Genomic DNA, 19,213 nt, shown 5'->3' with positions numbered 1-19,213 from the left:
CTTTTCCTTGGCGAGTCTAAAAGTCAATTTTTTTCTTTTAAAAAAAGCTCTTATTGATCCTTTTCACTGTACTTTTAATTTCTATTTCATTTATTTCTGCTTGAATCTTTGTTTTCTTTCTTCTGTTAACTTTGGGCTTTGTTTGTTCTTCTTAGTGCTTTGAGGTATAAAGTTAGGTCATCTGAGATTTTTCTGTTTCTTGATGAAGGCATTTATCATTATGAACAACTTTCCAAGAACTGCTTTTATGGCATCCCATACGTTTTGATATGTTGTGTTTCCATTTTCATTTGTCTCAAGGTATGTTTAAAAATTTCTCTCTTGCTTTCTTTTTTGACCCATTGATTTTCAGCAGCATGTTGTTCAATCTCTATATATTTGTAAATTTTCCAGTTTTCTTCTTATAATTGGTTTCTAGTTTTATACCATTATGATTGAAAATGATACTTGATATGATTTCAGTCTTAACTATTTAAGACTAATTTTGTGGCCTACCACATGATTTGTCCTGGGGAATGTTCCATGTATGCTTGAGAAGAATGTGTATTCTGGGTTTTGTTTTGTTTTTGATGAAATGTTCTGTGTATCCGTTAAGTCCATCTGGCCTAATGTGGTGTTTAATACCAGTGTTTCCTTATTGTTTTCCTGTCTTGATGACCTATACATTGATATAAGTGAGGTATTAAAGTCCCATACTATTATTGTGTTATGGTCTATTTTCTCTCTTTAGATCTTTAATATTTGCTCTGTATATTTAGGTATTCCTGTGTTGGGTGCATAAATATTTAAAATGATATATCCTCTTGTTGGATTAATCCCTTTATTATTATGCAATGCTCATCTTTATCTCTTATTATATTCTTTGTTTTACAGTCTATTTAATCTTGTGAATTCCCTCATAGTCCAGTGGTGAGGGCTGGGGTTTCATTACTGGACCTGGGTTCAATTCTGGTCAGGGAACTAAGATCCTGAATACCATGTTGCATGGCCAAAAAAAAAAAAAAAGTCTGTTTATTCTCAAGTATAGCTACCCTGGCTTTCTTTGGTTTCCATTTGCATAGAATATCTTTTTCAATTCCTTCACTTTCAGTCTTTGTGCACTTTTACAACTGAGGGGAATCTCATATAGGCAGCATATAGATGGGTCTCAGTTTTTAAATCCATTCAGTCATTCTGTCTTTTGACAGAATTTAGTCCACATACATTTAAAGTAATTATTAATAGGTATGTACTTTTGCAATTCTGTTAGTTGCTTTTTGGCTCTTTTGTAGTTTCTCTGTTTCTTCATTTGCTCTCTTTGTAATTTGATGATTTTCAATAGTGGTATGGTTGCCTTCCTTTTTTCTTATTTTAAATCTTTTGTGTCCTGCTATAGATTTTTGCTTTCATGATGGCTTCCATGAAACTTACCTATAATAAGTTATACTTATGAAAGTGAAAAAGTGAAAGTCATGCAGTCGTGTCCGACTCTTTGCAATCGCATGGACTATAACCTGCCCAGCTCCTCTGTTTATGGAATTCTCCAGGCAAGGGAGTACTGGAGTGGGTTGCCATTCCTTTTCCAGGGGATCTTCCTGACCCAGGGATCCAACCTGGGTCTCCTGCACTGCAGGCAGATTCTTTACCAACTGAGCCACCAGAGAAGCCTGAAGTTATAACTGTCTATTTTAAATTGATAATAACTTACATTTTAATGTATTCTAAAGTTTTACATTTTTACTCCTTCCCAACGATTTGTTTTGATGTCACAATTTACATCTTTTTATCCTGTGTATCCCTTTACTATTTTAGTTATAGTTTTTTTTTTTACTTTTGTCTTTTAGCCTTCTTACTAACTTTATAAGTGATTAATTCACCATCTTTACAACAGTTGATTATTCTAAATTTTACTGTATATTTATCTTTACCAGTGAGGTTAGGTTTTCCTATTACTAACTAGTACTCTTTCTTTTCAGCCTAAAGAAGTCCTTTTAACACTTCTTATAAGGCCAGTTTAGAGGTGATCAACTCCTTTATGTTGTCTGGAAAACTCTCCTTCAATTCTGAATGACAGCTTTTCTGGATAGAGTATTTTTGATTGGAAGTTTTTTTTTCCTTTCAGGACTTTGGCTAGTACATGCCAGTCCCTTCTAGTCCACAAAGTTTCTGCTAAGAAGCTGCTGATGATCTTATAGGGATTCCCTTTATATAACAAGCTGCTTTTATCTCCTTGTCTTTAATTTTTGATTATTTAATTTTCATGTATCTTGGTGTAGGTGTCTGTTTGGATTCATCTGGATTGGAACTCTCTGGACTTCCTGAATCTGAATGTCTCTTTCCCAAGGTTACAGGAGTTTTCAGTCATTATTTCTGCAAATACATCTTCTGCTCTTTTTTCTCTTTGTCTTCTTCTCCTGGGGCCCTTATAATGTGAACAGTGATCAGCTTGATGGTGTCTCATGGGTCTTTTAAGCTATCTCCACTTCTTTTTGCACTCTTTCTTTTTTTGATTCTTTGTTTGGATGAGTCCCACTGCCCTGTCTTTGAGCTCACTGGCCTTTTCTCCTGCTCCGTCTTGTCTGCTGTGGTACCCCCTCTTTTGTATTTTTCAGTTAAGTTGTATTCTTCAGCTCCATGACTTGTGTTTGGTAGTCTTATGCTTTCTTTCTTTGTTGAAGTTCTCACTGTGTGCATCCATTTTCCTCCAAGTTTAGTGAGCATATTTATGACCATTATTTTGAACTCTTTATCAGGTCCATCATTTACCTTCATCTCATTAAGGACTTTTTCTGAGGTTTATTCCTTGTTCTTTCATTTGGAACATTTTCCTCTGTTTTTTCATTTTCCTTGACTCTTTGTGTTAGTTTCTATGCATAAGATTAAACAGCCACTTTTCTCATTCTTGAAGGAGTAACTTTGTGTAGGGGATGAACCTTGTCATTCAACCCTGTCTTAGATCTTGGTTGTTTCTCAAATCTTCATGATTTTATTTTAGTGGGTCCCAGTAGTTGAACTGTGCTAAAAACTTTCAATGTCCCAAAGGGGAAGATCTCAGTCAGCGCCTAGATTCAGGTTGACTGGAAGCCGGACCCACAGGCAGCAGCTTTTAAGGTGTACAAACACATAGAGTTCTGTGAGACCACAAGTATAAATCCTGCTGGCTGCCAGAGCCAGGTGATCTAGAAGTGTCCCCTGCAAGGTAGTCACAAAAATCAGTGTGCTAGACAAGTGTACAAGATCCTTTCTGGGAGATACCAACCACCTGAAGTGAGATGGAAGGGGAATACAAAGATGTCATCCACTGGCTTCTGTCCCAGGAGTGCATTTTAGTAGAACTGTAGAGGGTGCCAAACCAGAAGCCTGCTATCAGGCCCAAAGCTCCAAGTAAGCAGATAGACTTCTTTCACAAAGAGACTAGGGGTACATTTCGGTCTTCTCTGCACAGGTTCCCTTGAGATGGTGGTCAGTCACAAACTGTTGGTTGCAATTCCATAGGACCCAGGAATGCAAGCTTTGCTGGCCACCAGAGCTAGGTAATCAAGAAGTATCCCTTGGGTTGCAGCCACAAAAACTGGGGAACCAGACATAAAAGCTCCTCTTGGGGAGATACTGGTTTGTAGCATGCAGAGGGAAAGTGAAAAGATAGCATCCACTTTTCATCTCTTCAGAAGATTAGAGTAGGCCCTTATATATGTATTTAATTAGAAGCCTGCTTTTCAGGTCACAGTTATGAAAATAAGCTAATATGCATTAGTTTTCCATTGCTGTTGTAACAAGTAACCATTACCTTTGTGGCTCAACAAAACATTTATCTTCTCATCATTCTGTAGGTTAGTAGTCTGGTTTCAGTATGGCTCAGCTGCTTCTCTGCTCCTATTTTTACAAGGTTGGAATTAATGTGTCATAGGCTACATTCTTTCTGGAGGCTCTGGGAATGAATCTGCTCCAAGTTTATTCAGGTTGATGACAGAAGTTCAGAACTGAGGTCTCTATTTACTTAACAACCTGTAAGTTGGGGACAGTTCTCAGTTTCTAGAGACTGCATGCATTTCTTGGCACATGGCCCCCTTCTTGCTTCTTCAAAGCCAGTTACTGTGGGACAAATCCTTCTCTTGTCTTGAATCTCTCTCTGTGATCCCCTCTTCTGCCTCATGCCTTCTCTGCCTCCTTCTACTGCATCCCTCTGATGTATACCTTGGGCCCATATGGATAATTCAGGAATCATCTCCATATTTTAAAGTCAGTTGATAGTATTCCATCTGTAAAATGTCTTCACAGCAATGAATGGATGGTAATTTTGGGGGGACACTTTATAACTCTGCCACCACACTAACTACCAGCTATACACTTTTAGTGGGAAGATCCCAAAACATTAGCTTTAGTGAGTTTGTGATAAAGGTTTTGTGTGTGGTGAGTTTTAGGGCTAGTGATAGAATCTCTATCACTGGGATTTTCCCTTACATTGAATACATGGGCTTAAAAGGTTATGATGGTATGATGCTGTAGATGGGTGGACACATCTCAGTGGAAACTGGGGGGGATGCATAAGGGGCTATACTCAAATTATATGGAATCAAGATTAGAATTTAGTTGTACTGATATCTGGGCCAGGGCTATTTCTTCCCTGTCATTTATTCAGTTATTTACTTAATTATTCATTTATTAACTTATCTACTGATCAAAGAGTTATCAAGTGTCTATGAGACACATTTTGCTAGAGTCCTGAGATGTAAGCTTCCCTCATGGCTCAGGTGGTAAAGAATCTGCCTACAGTTTGGGAAACCCAGGTTTGATCCCTTGGTAGGAAATATCCTCTGGAGAAGGAAATGGCACCCCACGCCAGTATTCTTGCCTGGAGAATTCCATGGACAGAGAAGCCTGGCAGGCTACAGTCCATGGAGTCACAAAGAGTTGGACATGACTGAGCAACTAACACTAACACATGAGATGTAAGACATTTACAGACTTTGTCCCCATGGAACAGACTTTGTACTGAGAATACATACATCAAATATTCCTACAACTAAATATATATTAATAGTATAATTGATATGAAAGTAGAGGCTTCCACGAAACCATAGTAAAGAGATCTAATCTTGTCTGTAAGGATCAGGAAATGAAGTGTCATTTAAACTGAGATCCAGATAATAAGATTTAGCTGGGTGTAGATAATTAGGGATGGAATAGTATTAGAGTAGGGGGAATGTCATATGGGAAAGTTATAGGGTCAAGGCAGAGTAGAGGAGTCAGGGAAAGTTAGTGTTGCTGCAAAATATGAAGGGAGGGAGAGAATGGCATGAGATGAGGTTAGAGACATGGAGTGGTCAGATTGACCATAGCCTGATTACCATGGAAAGGAATTTCAGCTTTATCTTAGGTGAAATGGGAAGCCACAGAGGGATTTAAACAGTTGAATCTCATGTGAGCTTTGAATTTAGAGAAATAGCACTCTGGCCTAATCTACTCTGTGTAGAGATTAGGGGAAGAAGATGAGGACATGTGGAGCATGGACATAAGGGGTGCGTTCAGTAGGGAGATGGGAAGCAGCGTGACCCAAGGTGATGTTGACAAGGATGGTGGCAGGTGAAGGACAGAAAATGGATCCAAGATATGTTTTGGAGGTAGAACTGTCTTGATGTGCTGACGGATCAGATATGGGACTGCTCAAGGGAAGATGATCAAGATGATTCAGTTCATTTCAGTTCTGTTCAGTCACTCAGTCATGTCTGACACTTTGCGACCCCATGGACTGCAGCATGCCAGGCCTCCCTGTCTATCACCAGCTCCTGGAGTTTACTCAAACTCATGTCCATTGAGTCAGTGATGCCATCCAACCATCTTATCCTCTACTGTCCCCTTCTCCCACTTTCAATCTTTCCCAGCATCAGGGTCTTTTCCAGTGAGTCAGTTCTTCACATCAGGTGGCCAAAGTATTGGAGTTTCAGCTTCAGCATCAGTCCTTCCAATGAATATTCAGGACTAATTTCCTTTAGGATGGACTAATTGGATCTCCTTGCAGTCCAAGAGACTGTCAAGAGTCTTCTCCAACACCACAGTTCAAAAACATCAATTCTTCAGTGCTCAGCTTTCTTTATAGTCCAATTCTCATGTCCATACACGACTGCTGGAAAAACCATAGCTTTGACTAGATGGACCTATGTTGGCAAAGTAATGTTTCAGCTATTTAATGTGCTATCTAGGTTGGTCATAACTTTTCTTCCAAGGAGCAAGCGTCTTTTAATTTCGTGGCTGCAATCACCATCTGCAGTGATTTTCGAGCCCCCAAAAATAAAGTCTGTCACTGTTTCAACCATTTTCTGCATCTATTTGCCATGAAGTGATGGGACCAGATGCCATGATCTTAGTTTTCTGAATGTTGAGTTTTAAGCCAACATTTTCACTCTCCTCTTTCAGTTTCATCAAGAGGCTCTTTAGTTCTTCAACTTCTGTCATAAGTGTGGTGTCATCTGCATATCTGAGGTTATTGATATTTCTCCTGGCAGTCTTGATTCCAGTTAGTGCTTCATCCAGTCCAGCGTTTCTCATGGTGTACTCTGCATGTAAGTTAAATAAGCAGGGTGGCTATACAGCCTTGATGTACTCATTTTCCAATTTGGAACAAGTCTGTTTTTCCATGTCCAGTTCTAACTGTTGCTTCCTGACCTGCATGTAGATTTCTCAGAAGGCAGGTCAGGTGGTCTTGTATTCCCATCTCTTGAAGAATTTCCCACAGTTTGTTGTGATCCACACAGTCAAAAACTTTGGCATAGTCAGTAAAGCAGAAAATGTTTTTCTTGAACTCTCTTGCTTTTTCGATGATCCAGTGGATGTTGGCAATTTGGTCTCTGGTTCCTCTGCCTTTTCTAAATCCAACTTGAACATCTGGAATTTCATGGTTCACGTACTGTTGAAGCCTGGCTTGGAGAATTTTGAGCATTACTTTGCTAGCGTATGAGATGAGTGCAATTGTGTGGTAGTTTGAACATTCTTTGGCATTGCCTTTCTTTGGGATTGGAATGAAAACTGACCTTTTCCAGTCCTATGGCCACTGCTGAGTTTTCCAAATTTGCTGGCATATTGAGTGCAGCACTTTCACAGCATCATCATTTAGGATTTGAAATAGCTCAACTGGAATTCCATCACCTCCACTAGCTTTGTTCTCAGTGATGCTTCCTAAGGCCCACTTGACTTCACATTCCAGGATGTCTGGCTCTAGGTCAGTGATCACACCGTCGTGATTATCTGGGTTGTGAAGATCTTTTTTGTATAGTTCTTCTGTGTATTCTTTCCACCTCTTCTTAATATCTTCTGTTTCTGTTAGGTCCATACTGTTTCTGTCCTTTACTCTGCCCATTTTTGCATGAAAAGTTCCCTTTGGATCTCTAATCTTCTTGAAGAGATCTCTAGTCTTTCCCATTCTATTGTGTTCGCTATTTCTTTGCATTGATCACTGAGGAAGGCTTTCTTATCTCTCCTTGTTTCTAATGATACAAGTCAGTTAAAGATTACAATTCTGTACATAATAAAACTTACATTTTCTTGATAGTTTAGATTTTATTATGTTGCAACAGTTATGGATTTGTGTCAAGAAAATCCTGTTGAATCTCACCTGGAAAGAATTTTTTTAAATGGATTTGTCAAAGGAGCTCATGGAATTTGTATTTTGTGATGGTTTTCAGCACTGTAATGTTTCTGTGTTCCCTGTATCTCTGTTCTGTTTCTTCTTCATTTCATTGAGGCTACTGCTGCTGCTAAGTTGCTTCAGTCGTGTCCAACTCTGTGCAACCCTATAGACGGCATCTCACCAGGCTCCCCCATCCCTGGATTCTCCAGGCAAGAACACTGGAGTGGGTTGCCATTTCCTTCTCCAACACATGAAAGTGAAAAATGAAAGTGAAGTCGCTCAGTCGTGTCCGACTCTTAGCGACCCCATGGACTGCAGCCTACCAGGCTCCTCCGTCCATGGGATTTTCCAGGCAAGAGTACTGGAGTGGGGTGCCATTGCCTTCTCCGTCATTGAGGCTAGAGAATGCAAATGATGACTTCCAAGACAAGGATAAATTAGCATGAAAGGGACATCATGTGCTCATTTCTTATTAGTCACTGCCTCATTTCCTTTAGGTCCTATCTGATTTCCTTTGCCCACATGGCCCATTGGTCACTACTAATTCTCATAGTGATATTGAAATACACTCCTAGCTTGATCCCACAAAACACTATGTGGCCATGCTCAGTAGTCCTGGGTAGAGATTGCTCTAGTCACAAGAGACAGCATGGACCTTGGACCAGACATTGTCAGGTGACCTATATAATCCTGATGTAAGCTTCATGATCACAGCCTGAAGCTTGTTTCAACAGACAACTTCCTTGGCTCTTATATTTTTCTTGGAGACTTTGATATCAGATCGTCTGGATTTAAATTAATTCCCAGATCTTCTATTTAACCACTGGGGTGCTTAAAGCATTTACCTCATCTGCATTCTCATTTGTAGAGAGAATAAAATCAGGCTATTGGCAATATTGAATGAGATAGCTCATATGAAGAATTGAGCACAGTGCTTAGTACATAGGAAGCATTCCATATATGGGAGTTACTCTTTCTGTTGTTCTGTTGTTATGAAGGGTAGTTCCTCACATGTTATTAATTCTTTCCTTTTAGTCTTCTCTGGTAATGACAGTTTAGAGGACAAAGGGTTTTCTTTTAGAAGGAAAAGAGGATTCTGAGCCAGTCCTTGTCCCCTAGTCTTGCAAACAGGCTTTGCCAGATTTCTTGCTCTAGTCATGGACATCCCAGTGAAGAGAAGCTACAGGCTGCCTCCTCTCATTTGAGCTAATCTAATAGTTGAGCTCTGCTTAGTACCCTGTCCTTTGATTTAGTTGGCTCAATGCAGCCATCAATCCCTTGGGTACTGAAGCAAATACAGCCTTCTCAGCATTCTGCCTGAATGAATGCTTCCTGCATTTGTTGGCAGGAGGCCACAAGTTGACTTCATGGGGTCCTTAAGTAAGTCAGTTAGCCTCTCTGAAAAGAAAGGCTGATGATTCAAAAAATAAAGAGGTTGAAGAGGGCAGTAGCCCATCCTAGGCCCTTTGTGAGTTGAACTCTGGGGTCTTCCCATTCCCTTCCTTCACTTGCTCACCTTGCCCACTCTCTGCCTCTCAGTCCACAAGCCCTTTGATGGTTTTGTCCCTTTGTACCAGTTCTCTCTCTCAAGAATCCTTCTCAGACATCCTCACCTTCTTTGACTTACAAATTTCTGCTTATCTTTCAAGACTCATATCTAATGTAACTTCTCACTGAAGTCTTCTTATTCATTCATTCCACAAATATTTACTAAGCAAGACACTATGTTAGACACTTCCAAGGCACTGTGTTAGACATCTTGTCCACTGTGGACAAGACGGAAAAACTTCAGCTCCTGTGGTGCTGAGGGAGAGACTGACAATAAACAAGCCAATGAACTGTAGAATGTCATGCTTATGGTGCTAGACCAAAAAGGTGGGCAGGTGTGGGGTGAATGAAGGAGCTGCTTCTGAGAAAGCTGTTTTTGAACTAAGATCTGTAGGATGAGAAGATATCAGCCATGTGAAGAGCAGGGTTCCGGATGCACAAATATGCTAGTTTTGTTTGGAGAACAAAAAGAAGGTTGGTATGATTAGAATATGAACAAGGGAGCATGAGAAGATATCAGAAAGGTCTCGGGTAAGGAGTTCAGATTTTATTCTGAGTGAATAGGGAGAGGTGAAATCAGATTTTGTGTTTATAATGGCACTCTGCCATCTGCGTGGAGCATGGATGGGGGAGAAGCAGAAAGCCTGATTAGGAGGCTCTGCAGTAGTTTAGGGTAGATAGGATGGTGTTTTGATCCAGAATTACAGCTATGGAGTGGGGAGAAGTCACTTAGAGATATATCATGGAGGTCAGTGGGATCTTGCCAATGGATTGGGTTTGAGGGTAGCAAAAAGAGAAATCCTAGGGTTTAGGTTTGAGCAACTGGTGGATGGATAGATTTTTAGATGTATTTTAATACCATATGCTGAAATGGGAGACAATCTATGATAATGTTTAGGGGATTAGCAAGTCTAAAGTCTATTTTGGACATGTTAATTTTGAGATGCCTGTTAGCCATCTGAAGGGAAATGGCAGGTAGCTTTTTGGATCTACAGGTGGGAATCTTGAGGGAAGACATCAGAATTATGTATAAATATATCCTCCCCCTACATGAGGAGTGAATTTGTCCCTCCTCTGCAGGGTTAAATTAGAAACCCAACAGATCCTAGGTTCTCCTGTCTCTGCGAGTACCACATCATATCAAACATTAAAATTCACCTTTATCCCACATTAATTATGTGATTCCTTAAGTGTTGAGCTGTAGTTGACTAGTTTGATATGTTGCATTTTGTAGATATTTAATTAAAATATCATTTGATTTTGCACATTTTAAAGGCAAATCTGTTTTGAATGCTTCATGTTATTTTTGGATGCACTTGGAAAGCTTATCGTGTGAGCCGTGGTACATTTAACCCTTAATTGGTAGAGTGAGTGTGCTTGCTCTTTTCGACTCCCAGCAATATTGTGATGCTTTTTAAAAGGCCTTTCAGTAGCTTCATATTATAACCATGTATTCTGGTTTGTTTACCACTAGACCATAAGCTTGAAGAGGGCACGAAGGACCTCAGTGCTTGGTATATAGACAGAAACTCAAAGATTGTTTACGGAAGCAATTCACTTGGATTAATAAGGAGAAAAAGCCAAGTCCAGGAATATAGTGTGCTTTCTATCCACACTTGGGAAAAGGCTCTTACCCCTGTCTTGCAATGTATGTAATATGGACTTGTTTTCTCCTTGGCACTCATAAAAGGGAGGCAGTGTTGTACAGAAAGTTGATGTTCTGGGCTTGATTTTAATCCATACCCTTGATAGTTGTGAATCTTGCAACAGAAAGTTAGTTTCTGTAGGTCGCTCTGATTTTTGTGGGGGCAAAATTAAATAAAGCCATTGTAGTAAAACTCTGCCAGCTTAAAAACACTGTATTCTTGTAGTATATTCTTTTCTAAAAAGTGTCTTACAATTCCGACCTCAGGGAATGTTTCTGTAAATTTCTAGAAGTGGAGATGCAAAATACCTTTTGTTGCCTGACATCTGACCTGGAAAAAGCCAAGAGCTGCAACAATTATTGTGGTGAGGGACTCAACAATGGCCCTTTAGAGAAGAAATCTTGCAAGAAAATCCTTCAGCAATAAGACAGTTAAACATCTTTCTAAGTCTCTTATAGGAAGAAGGTAGGAAGGAATGGCTGGAGTTCCCAGGTCCCAAACTTGCCCTAGGAGACTCAATGATGCTGTACAGCTGTATCCTTCTTGCCCAAGAATTGACTTTGGGCCAGATCTTTGCCTCTCATGATGAAGAGGAGACATGATTTTATGGTTTATAGCGCCAATGCTATTGCCAAATTGCTCCAATGAGCCATAGTGAAATTAAGTCCATCTTGGCTATGCCTTGCTAAATTTGTCAGTGGCTCCAAAATATTCCGCCAAGAATTTCAGATTTTATGGGTTTTAACAAAAATAATTTTGGAAATGGCCATCAACCAGGGAAGAGAAATGGTTTATACTTTGTCATTGACACATACTGAGTTTGGAGCCCAGGCCCAGCTGGGGACAGGTGAGGTCGAACTGCAGCTGGACTTTGTGTTCCCCTCCCATTTTGTATTAGAAAATTCCTCCAGTTTTCTCTAATTGTCAAATTGCTGTCTGTCACTGCCCCTTGTGTGAAGCTGAATGATCATATGAAAGCAGTTAAGAAGGCATGACCACTTACATTTCAGCTGCATGATGTTTTTTCTACATGAGGGGGATGTTAAATACTTACATACTCAGATGTGCCTATAGTGTTGATCACTTGATGGAGAAATTTTAACTTAGCAGTTACTACAACAGTTACTTTTCCTTCTCTGTGAAGCACTCAGTTTGCAACTTCCTCAAAATGAAGAGTAGACTGCTGTGTGGAAATGAGGAGTCTGATAGAAGAGATGAGTAGCATGATGATGGAGCTCTAATACTGGCTGAAAGGTGAGAGAGTGCTGATCAGTCCAGGGATGGATATTACTGAATAGCAAGGTCTTCCAAGGGTACAGAAATGAAAGGAATGGGCACACTATCCATCTTATGGAAAATGTAAAAATGTTGATTCTTCTTGACTGATCCATCACATCTTGAATTACTGTTTTTTGTAGCAATGGGGTAATTAGTTAAAATCATTAGAACAATCGACTTGCTTCCCTGAACAACTCTTGGGCAGCAGATTTGCTGGTAATGCTCCTCCTGCTTTAGTTCCATCTGCTTAGTTAAGCCTCAGCCATCCTCCAAGATCCAGTACAAGTCTAAACTGCTCTAAGAAACACCTGACTAATCCAATTCAAAAGGATTTCTACCTGTCTGAACTTAACTTACTCATCTGAGATTTAGAAGTCACTCCTTAGGATTAATGGTCTTATTGTTGAATTTTATTTTTATTATTCTGAGTCTGGTTATGCAATCCCAATCAATTTATTTCAAGTCCATATGCCTCAGCTTTCTCATTTATAAACAGGGGATACTACATGTACTTCTGTTCTAGAATTTTTGTGAGACTTAGAAGAGTATATTTATTGGGTTGGCCAAAAAGCTCTTTCAGGTTTTTCTGTACCATCTTAGGGGAAACCTGAATGAACTTCTTGGCCAACCCAATATATCTACACACACACACACTGTATCCCCATATTGTACAGCACATAGTAAATGGTCAATAAAATTAGTTTCTCCCCATCTTCGTAATGGGACTTCATGGCAACAGAAGCTCTTATACCTTTTTGTATCCCCAAATCTTTAAACCTAATCAGAGCTCAATATGTGTGTCACTTCTGTTGATTTCTCATTTCTTTTTTTTGCAAAAGGCAGGGCATTGAACCTTCAGGGCTAGTGACTATCACAAGCAGGGTTCACAAAGGTCTATGATCCATGGTTGTTTATTTGCTAACTATACAGTTCTACCCTGTAGCATGTACTAGAGACTAGTTTTAGAGTCATCTTCTAGGCATCCAGGGATACAGCCCCAGGGATATGATACAGCCAGGGATAATGATGCACAGGGTATCAGCCAACCGAATAAGGCCATCTTCTATAACGTCTTTCACACTCCCCACCTCTTTGTGCCCAGCACCATGGTCCCCACCGTTCCATACACCCACAGGCAGGTGTGCAGTAGTCCATGCCCTGGGGGAAGCCAGGGGAAGAGCATGTCCAGATGGCTTTCACTGGACATTGTGTCTGTACAATGCAGTAGCAACTGCACCAAGCTTCTGTAGATTTTTTCACAAGCTGCGTACTAAAAATGGGATTCAACAGTCATTCATGACCAAACCTAAACTGTTCCTTTCTTCTACTGCTGTTACAGTCTCCTTTTTTCAGTTCCCACCTCTGTTCACCCTTTCTTCCCAATCTTATGTATATGCTCCATTCACCTCCACCCTTTCTTCCATATTCAGCTTCTGTATGGAAACACAAGTTTCTCATGACCTCACCCTTTCAGAGATGTTTGCACATGGTTATGAACAGATCAAATAAACAGGAACTTAGGTTAATTTAATAGAAAAAATAAAATATGGAATAACATTGATTTTGGCCAGTATCAATTACAACCATTCTACTATATTTTACAAAAAAACAACTGAACATTTTACACATGTACAGTATTTTTCAGTAAAAGTGAATTTGGATTTAACAATGGATCACTAATGAAAAGACAAAAGAAAACAGAAAATAGGACTTCTGGCTCTAGGTTAGAGTATTTGTTAAGTCTCCAAACTTTGTACTATCCATTACATATATCTCATTATGAATATATATATTTATACATAATATATAACATTAACTTAAACTTTGAAAGCATTATGTTCTAGTTAATAATATTCTGTAGATAAACGAGGCAGTAACCACTAGTAGTTAAACCAGTATTTCCACAATGTGCGCCTGCATGGTCAGTGAGAAATGGAACACATGTTGGTGGACCCCAATGGTTTTGACTGTCAGATTGATGGTTATTTGTCTAAGAACACAGACATCATTTTTATTTTTCCCTTCATAGTAACTCTGTGCCTCAAATATTATGGGCGGGTTCAGTTAAATGGATTCTTCTGCAGGCAGATCTGGTTTCACCATCTACTTGACCTTGCTTTAGGCTCTCACTTTTGTCCACTTAAGAGACTGCGACTTTAAATGTTAAGACTCTACATGCCAGACCCAGGACTAACTTGCTTTCTTCAGGTCAGAAGGGCCTGCAGTGTTAGGAAGAGGAAAAATTACTCAACAAAATCAGTTGATCCCCTAGTTATATATGAATCATTATATGACTTAGTATCACTGCAGTGCTATTAAAAGGGTCATTAGACTTTGTACTCATTATTTACCTTGGGTTAAACGTTAACTTTGATGTCTTGGAATACAAAATTTCAAGTTAGGCCTTTTTACTAGCTTGCTTCTTGGATGGGGACCTTAGTTAGCATCCATTTCCCAGGATAACCTATATCATTCCTCCTCTTATCTTGGAAGTGAGGCTGTCCGAAGCCTAAAGCCTGCAAGATGGCTGGTCACTCTGAAAGCAAATGAGGTCACCAATGGAACTTTGATATGAAACATGAAGAAACTTGATATTAGTCTCTGCTCTCCTAAATAGAGAAACTCAAGAGTTATAATAAGATCTATCAAGCTTCCTCATTTCTGACCACTGATCCAAAGAGTATTCACATAAGTCAGTCTGCTAGATTCCAGGATGTGTTTCGGGACTCATAGGAAACCAGTGAATATATTTCCAGGAAAACAGATGGTCTCATTGACATTCAGTGGACAGGTGTATCAGCATGGTTATAGAGAGACAGAGGAGTGGGGAAAGAACAGAACCAGGAGGGTACAATCATGCTGCCCATATTCCATTTCCAGTTTTATTTTCTTAAAATGATAAGATGAAAAACACTTCTAATAAGCACCATTGAAAAATGTTACCCCGCCAACTTGGGCACAGGCTTAAATATTATTTAAATAAATTCCATTTCTTAAAAAATACAGGACCTTTTAGAAACTTTTGACTTTAGGAAGAAATTTCCTTCATCATATCGAAAACACTTTCCACTACAACACATGGAATTTCTGATGGCCTTAAAAAAATGCTATGGGGTAATGGCTGAATAGCACCAAGAGCATGTGCAGGGTTTACGAGTGAACACTCTGGATTTGGGGGGAGCTGGATCAGTCTCAGCTATTCTGTGAATCTTTGCATTCTGTCCATCACCAATTTGACTATGCAGAGCAATCCCATTTGACCAGCTGTATGTAAAATAACCGAATCTACCATGGAAAAGCCAGTAGCAGCAAGTCTATCTGATGAAACCAGTGGAGCAGACTTATCAAGTGGGCATAATGCTAAAACCAGCACATAATGCATGAAGTAAATTATGTGTGGAAAGTATCAATGGCCAGCTGTGAAAAACCAAGACAAATGACACTGAACACAACACTGTGGGATGTTCTTAATGCCCTTAGGTCCAGTTTTCTGCCATTTCCCCCAACAGTGGACTCAGGCATGAAAAATGATGGATGCAAGAGCTTTCTGTTTCATTTTGATCTATGTCTGCTCTTGTGATGTTTTTGAAAGGGATTTTTAGGCATCTCAAAGAGGGAAGCAAGCAAGTAAATGCAAAAGGAAAAAGAAAAAAAAAAAAAAAAAATGGACCTTCAAAAACAGGGCAGGAAATCAAATCATTACTTTAACGTCAAATTTTGGCATCAGATGCTTTGGTCATACAATACTGTCTCTGTGGTTCTGGCTGTTTAGCACTAAACACCCAGTTATAAAAGGTAGGCTTGTTGTAGGTTTATTTCTTTTTCCATTTAAGTTCTGACAAAACAGTTCACCATCTCCCTGCACAAATTGGAGCGAGAGAGAAAAAGAGAGCAAGAAAGAGAGAGGTGGCTTGCTTTTTTTTTTTTTTTGCTTGTTTTTTTCTTTTTAATAATAATATGGAGTAATCTATAAGTCTACAGGAACAAAGAAATCTAGGATGGCAGCTCAGCCTTGGAATGTACATGTTTTGCAGCACAGTTGTTGAAGAACCTTCCGTTGGCACAGATTGTTCTTTTTCACTAGCATACAGAAGCCTCCTTCCGCCCAGGACTCTTCCGTTGCTTTTCCAGGAATTCAGCAAGAGACAGGGGAAGTTGAGGACGAGAGCAGCATGATGGACACACATGGAAGAAGGTTGTGATTGGCCAGAGAGGCAGATTGGGGGGATTGGAAGAGATCATTCGGGAGCAGTCAACAGGAGGAAAATTTGGTCCACCCAAAGTGATTTCAGTCAACAGGATTGTTTTTCAAGAAGCATTGTTTTGCAGTCCAGCGGTAAATGTGATTGGTATCCATTTATGAAAAGGAAAAAAGATTAGAAAAAGAATAAATTAGAAATCAATAATAATACAAGCAAGGGTTTTTCTTTCTGGAATTACCTACAGCAGAGCATACACAGTCATTTACACTATATTTCATTGAGTCTAAGACACTGGATTTCACATACACCACTTTTTTAAGTACCGCCAAGAAAAATTCTTATTAAATGGTGACACAATAACCTTTTGTCAATTAGCATATTAGTTTTATGCTTATTAAAATATTTGCATAACATGCTGTTTTTTTTCCTGGGCTTATGTAATAACTCTTCCTTTGAATATTGAGACATAGTTTAACTTTTTGAAGCTATTAGGAAGTGCAATTAAATGCCACATAAGTAGGAGTGATCATGTGCCTCAGTTGACTAGATATATCTGTGACTAAGTCACAGGCAATGACAACTATATCACATCAACCTGTGGATCAAAGCAGTTGTAAGCTGCCACAAATTATAAGTTGCATCTGATTCCAGAGCTATTAAAATATACTAAAAAAGTATGTCTTAGAATCACTGAAATATGACAGTTGGAAGAAAATAATAACACATCCCTAACAGCACATGGTGATTGCCGTGTGATTTGAAAAGCCTAGTGAGCTGTCAATGATCTCATTCTTTAACCTACCTGAAAATGGACTCATCACAAATCATGATTCTTCATTTTCTACTTTTGCCCACAATCCTGACACTCCACTTTTACCAAAGTTCCACTGGCATAAATGATCCCATGCTTACCATGGTTTAGGGAAAGCAGTTAAAGATCATAAACCTTGAAATGCCTGTTACCAAGTACTATGGGTGAACCTCTCAAGTCATAGTGCATCTTTTGGGTCAATGGCTTAAAAATCTTCCTTGGTTTTTCAGTTACTAACTTACAAAAATTCTGATCATATTCAGATAGAGGGGGATCAGCTTTTAACATGAGGGTAAGGATCACTGGCTGATAACTAGAGAGTAATACTTACATGGTATCTGGGGTGCTGTCACTCCCAGTCTTCTTACCTGAGTGTTGTGTGGTAAGAATTAGCCCTGGCCATGGAAAGTCTGAATGCAGAGCCTGAGCAGGTCTGCCTGTCCCTGCCAGGTCAATCCATACTTTAGAAGAGCTATGAAGACACAAAGTCACTTAGATGCTCTGTGGATATGAGAGCATAAATGATTTCCCTATTGGTGCCATCACATGCTCAGATATCTTTGTTGTTTGAGATTCCTAATGGAAAGTTATCAGATAACCATATGACGGCAACAGCATTATCCTTTTTATTTTCATAGATGAGGGCAGTGAGGCCCAAAAAACTCCTAACCTGTCCAAGGTCTGGAGTCTAGATAAGAATGATGCATCTGACTTCTGAATCTGCATTCTCCCGGCCATAGCACTCTTCTGCCTCTTGTGAAATTTCCAGAAGAAGAACCATTCAAAGGAACACAAAGATTAAACCCAGGGAAATGACTTTTATCAGGGAAAACTGTTCCAAATGCGTCATTTTTTATTTTCCTATTTCCCTAACAATCCAAGATGTTTAGAACAATGATGGCTCAAACATTTTATTTCTACATTGTTGAGGTGCACATGTGCATAAAGTCTAGGCACAAATTTAAGAGTCCTCTCTGCATGAATTATATCTAGAGTCAAAGCTCACGAGAGACTGGGGTTGGAATAATTTAAATTCATTCATTTTATGGATAGGGAAATGGCGGAAGCTAGAAAATGAGAGAACTTGGCATTTGCCAAATTATCAGAGGGAATGGCTGCACATTAAAAACACTTCAGAAGCTTCTAAAGCTATCGGTGCCTTACCCCAAGAGCAATTTAAATGAATATTGGGGGAAGGTGTGGGGTCCTGGCCTTTTGGTTGAGAACTACTGGTGCAATGAAAAGAAAAATGGACCAATATTAGCATTAGAACCAATCTGTAATTGTTTTATCATTAGATAGATGCCTATCTATCACGGCTTAATAAAAGATTCAGATGCCATTTGATTATTATTTACATATCACAATTACAAACAATCCAAATGAGAGGAGAGTGGCAGTAAACTGTGGCATATCCACAAGATAGACTGCTAAGCTGTTATTAGAAGTGAAGTTTCTGAAGATTTTGTAAAAACACAGAGTAGCATTTATCTATTGCTTAGAGCAGAAAGCAAGGTACAAAACTCTATGTGGTATTTTAAAAATCTAGCAAAAAGTACATATGAGGGAAGCTTGGAAAACAATACAATATGTAGCCTTTTCTAGTTAGTGTTTGTATAATTCCAACTATATGTCACTCTGGAAAAATCAAATCTGTGATGACAGTGAAAAAAAAATTAGTGGTTTCCAGAGGGAGGGAAGAAGGAAGGGATAGGCAGAGCACAGAGGATTTTCAGGGTAGTGAAGGGTGATCTGAATGATATTACAGTGGTGGATACTTGTCTTTGTACATTTGTCCAAACTCATAGAACACCAAAAGTGGACTCTAATGTAAACTGTAGATTTTGGTGACAATGATTTGTCAGTGTTGGCTCATCAACTGTAACAAACATATCACTCTGGTGAGGGATACTGATGGTGAGTATGTGTGTATGTGTGTGTGTATGTATGGTCAGTGTGGTCGGAGGATAAATGGGAATTTTCTTTACTTTCTGCTGAATTTTGCTCTGAACCCAAAGCTCTAAGAAGTTTTCAAGAACAAGGTTTACTAATTAATAAAAATTAACTAGTGCCATCTTCATAAATGGATGCTTTAGTTCTTTTTGCAGTTAAAACAACCAGAAAA

The 19,213-nt window shown here is 39.2% G+C and overlaps 1 protein-coding gene across 3 annotated transcripts in view; it reads right to left on the bottom strand.

The window, feature by feature from the left end:
- The window catches only part of PCSK5 (proprotein convertase subtilisin/kexin type 5), a 519,637-nt gene that overhangs the window by 140,366 nt on the left and 360,058 nt on the right, over window positions 1-19,213 (bottom strand). The window contains exon 21 of one of the 3 annotated variants that reach the window (XM_027549492.1): window positions 13,582-16,197. The exons of the other annotated variants lie outside the window; for them this stretch is intronic. Within the exon in view, the coding sequence (XP_027405293.1) occupies window positions 16,082-16,197 (116 nt within the window). The 3' untranslated portion in view covers window positions 13,582-16,081. Of the gene's footprint in view, window positions 1-13,581; window positions 16,198-19,213 lie in introns of those variants that run through there. 3 annotated transcript variants of the gene reach the window in all.

The sequence above is a fragment of the Bos indicus x Bos taurus genome, chromosome 8 (assembly GCF_003369695.1).
Source record: "Bos indicus x Bos taurus breed Angus x Brahman F1 hybrid chromosome 8, Bos_hybrid_MaternalHap_v2.0, whole genome shotgun sequence".
Taxonomy (NCBI): domain Eukaryota; kingdom Metazoa; phylum Chordata; class Mammalia; order Artiodactyla; family Bovidae; genus Bos; species Bos indicus x Bos taurus.
Note: the sequence above shows the minus strand (reverse complement) of the source record. Positions and strands in the feature narration are given on the sequence as shown.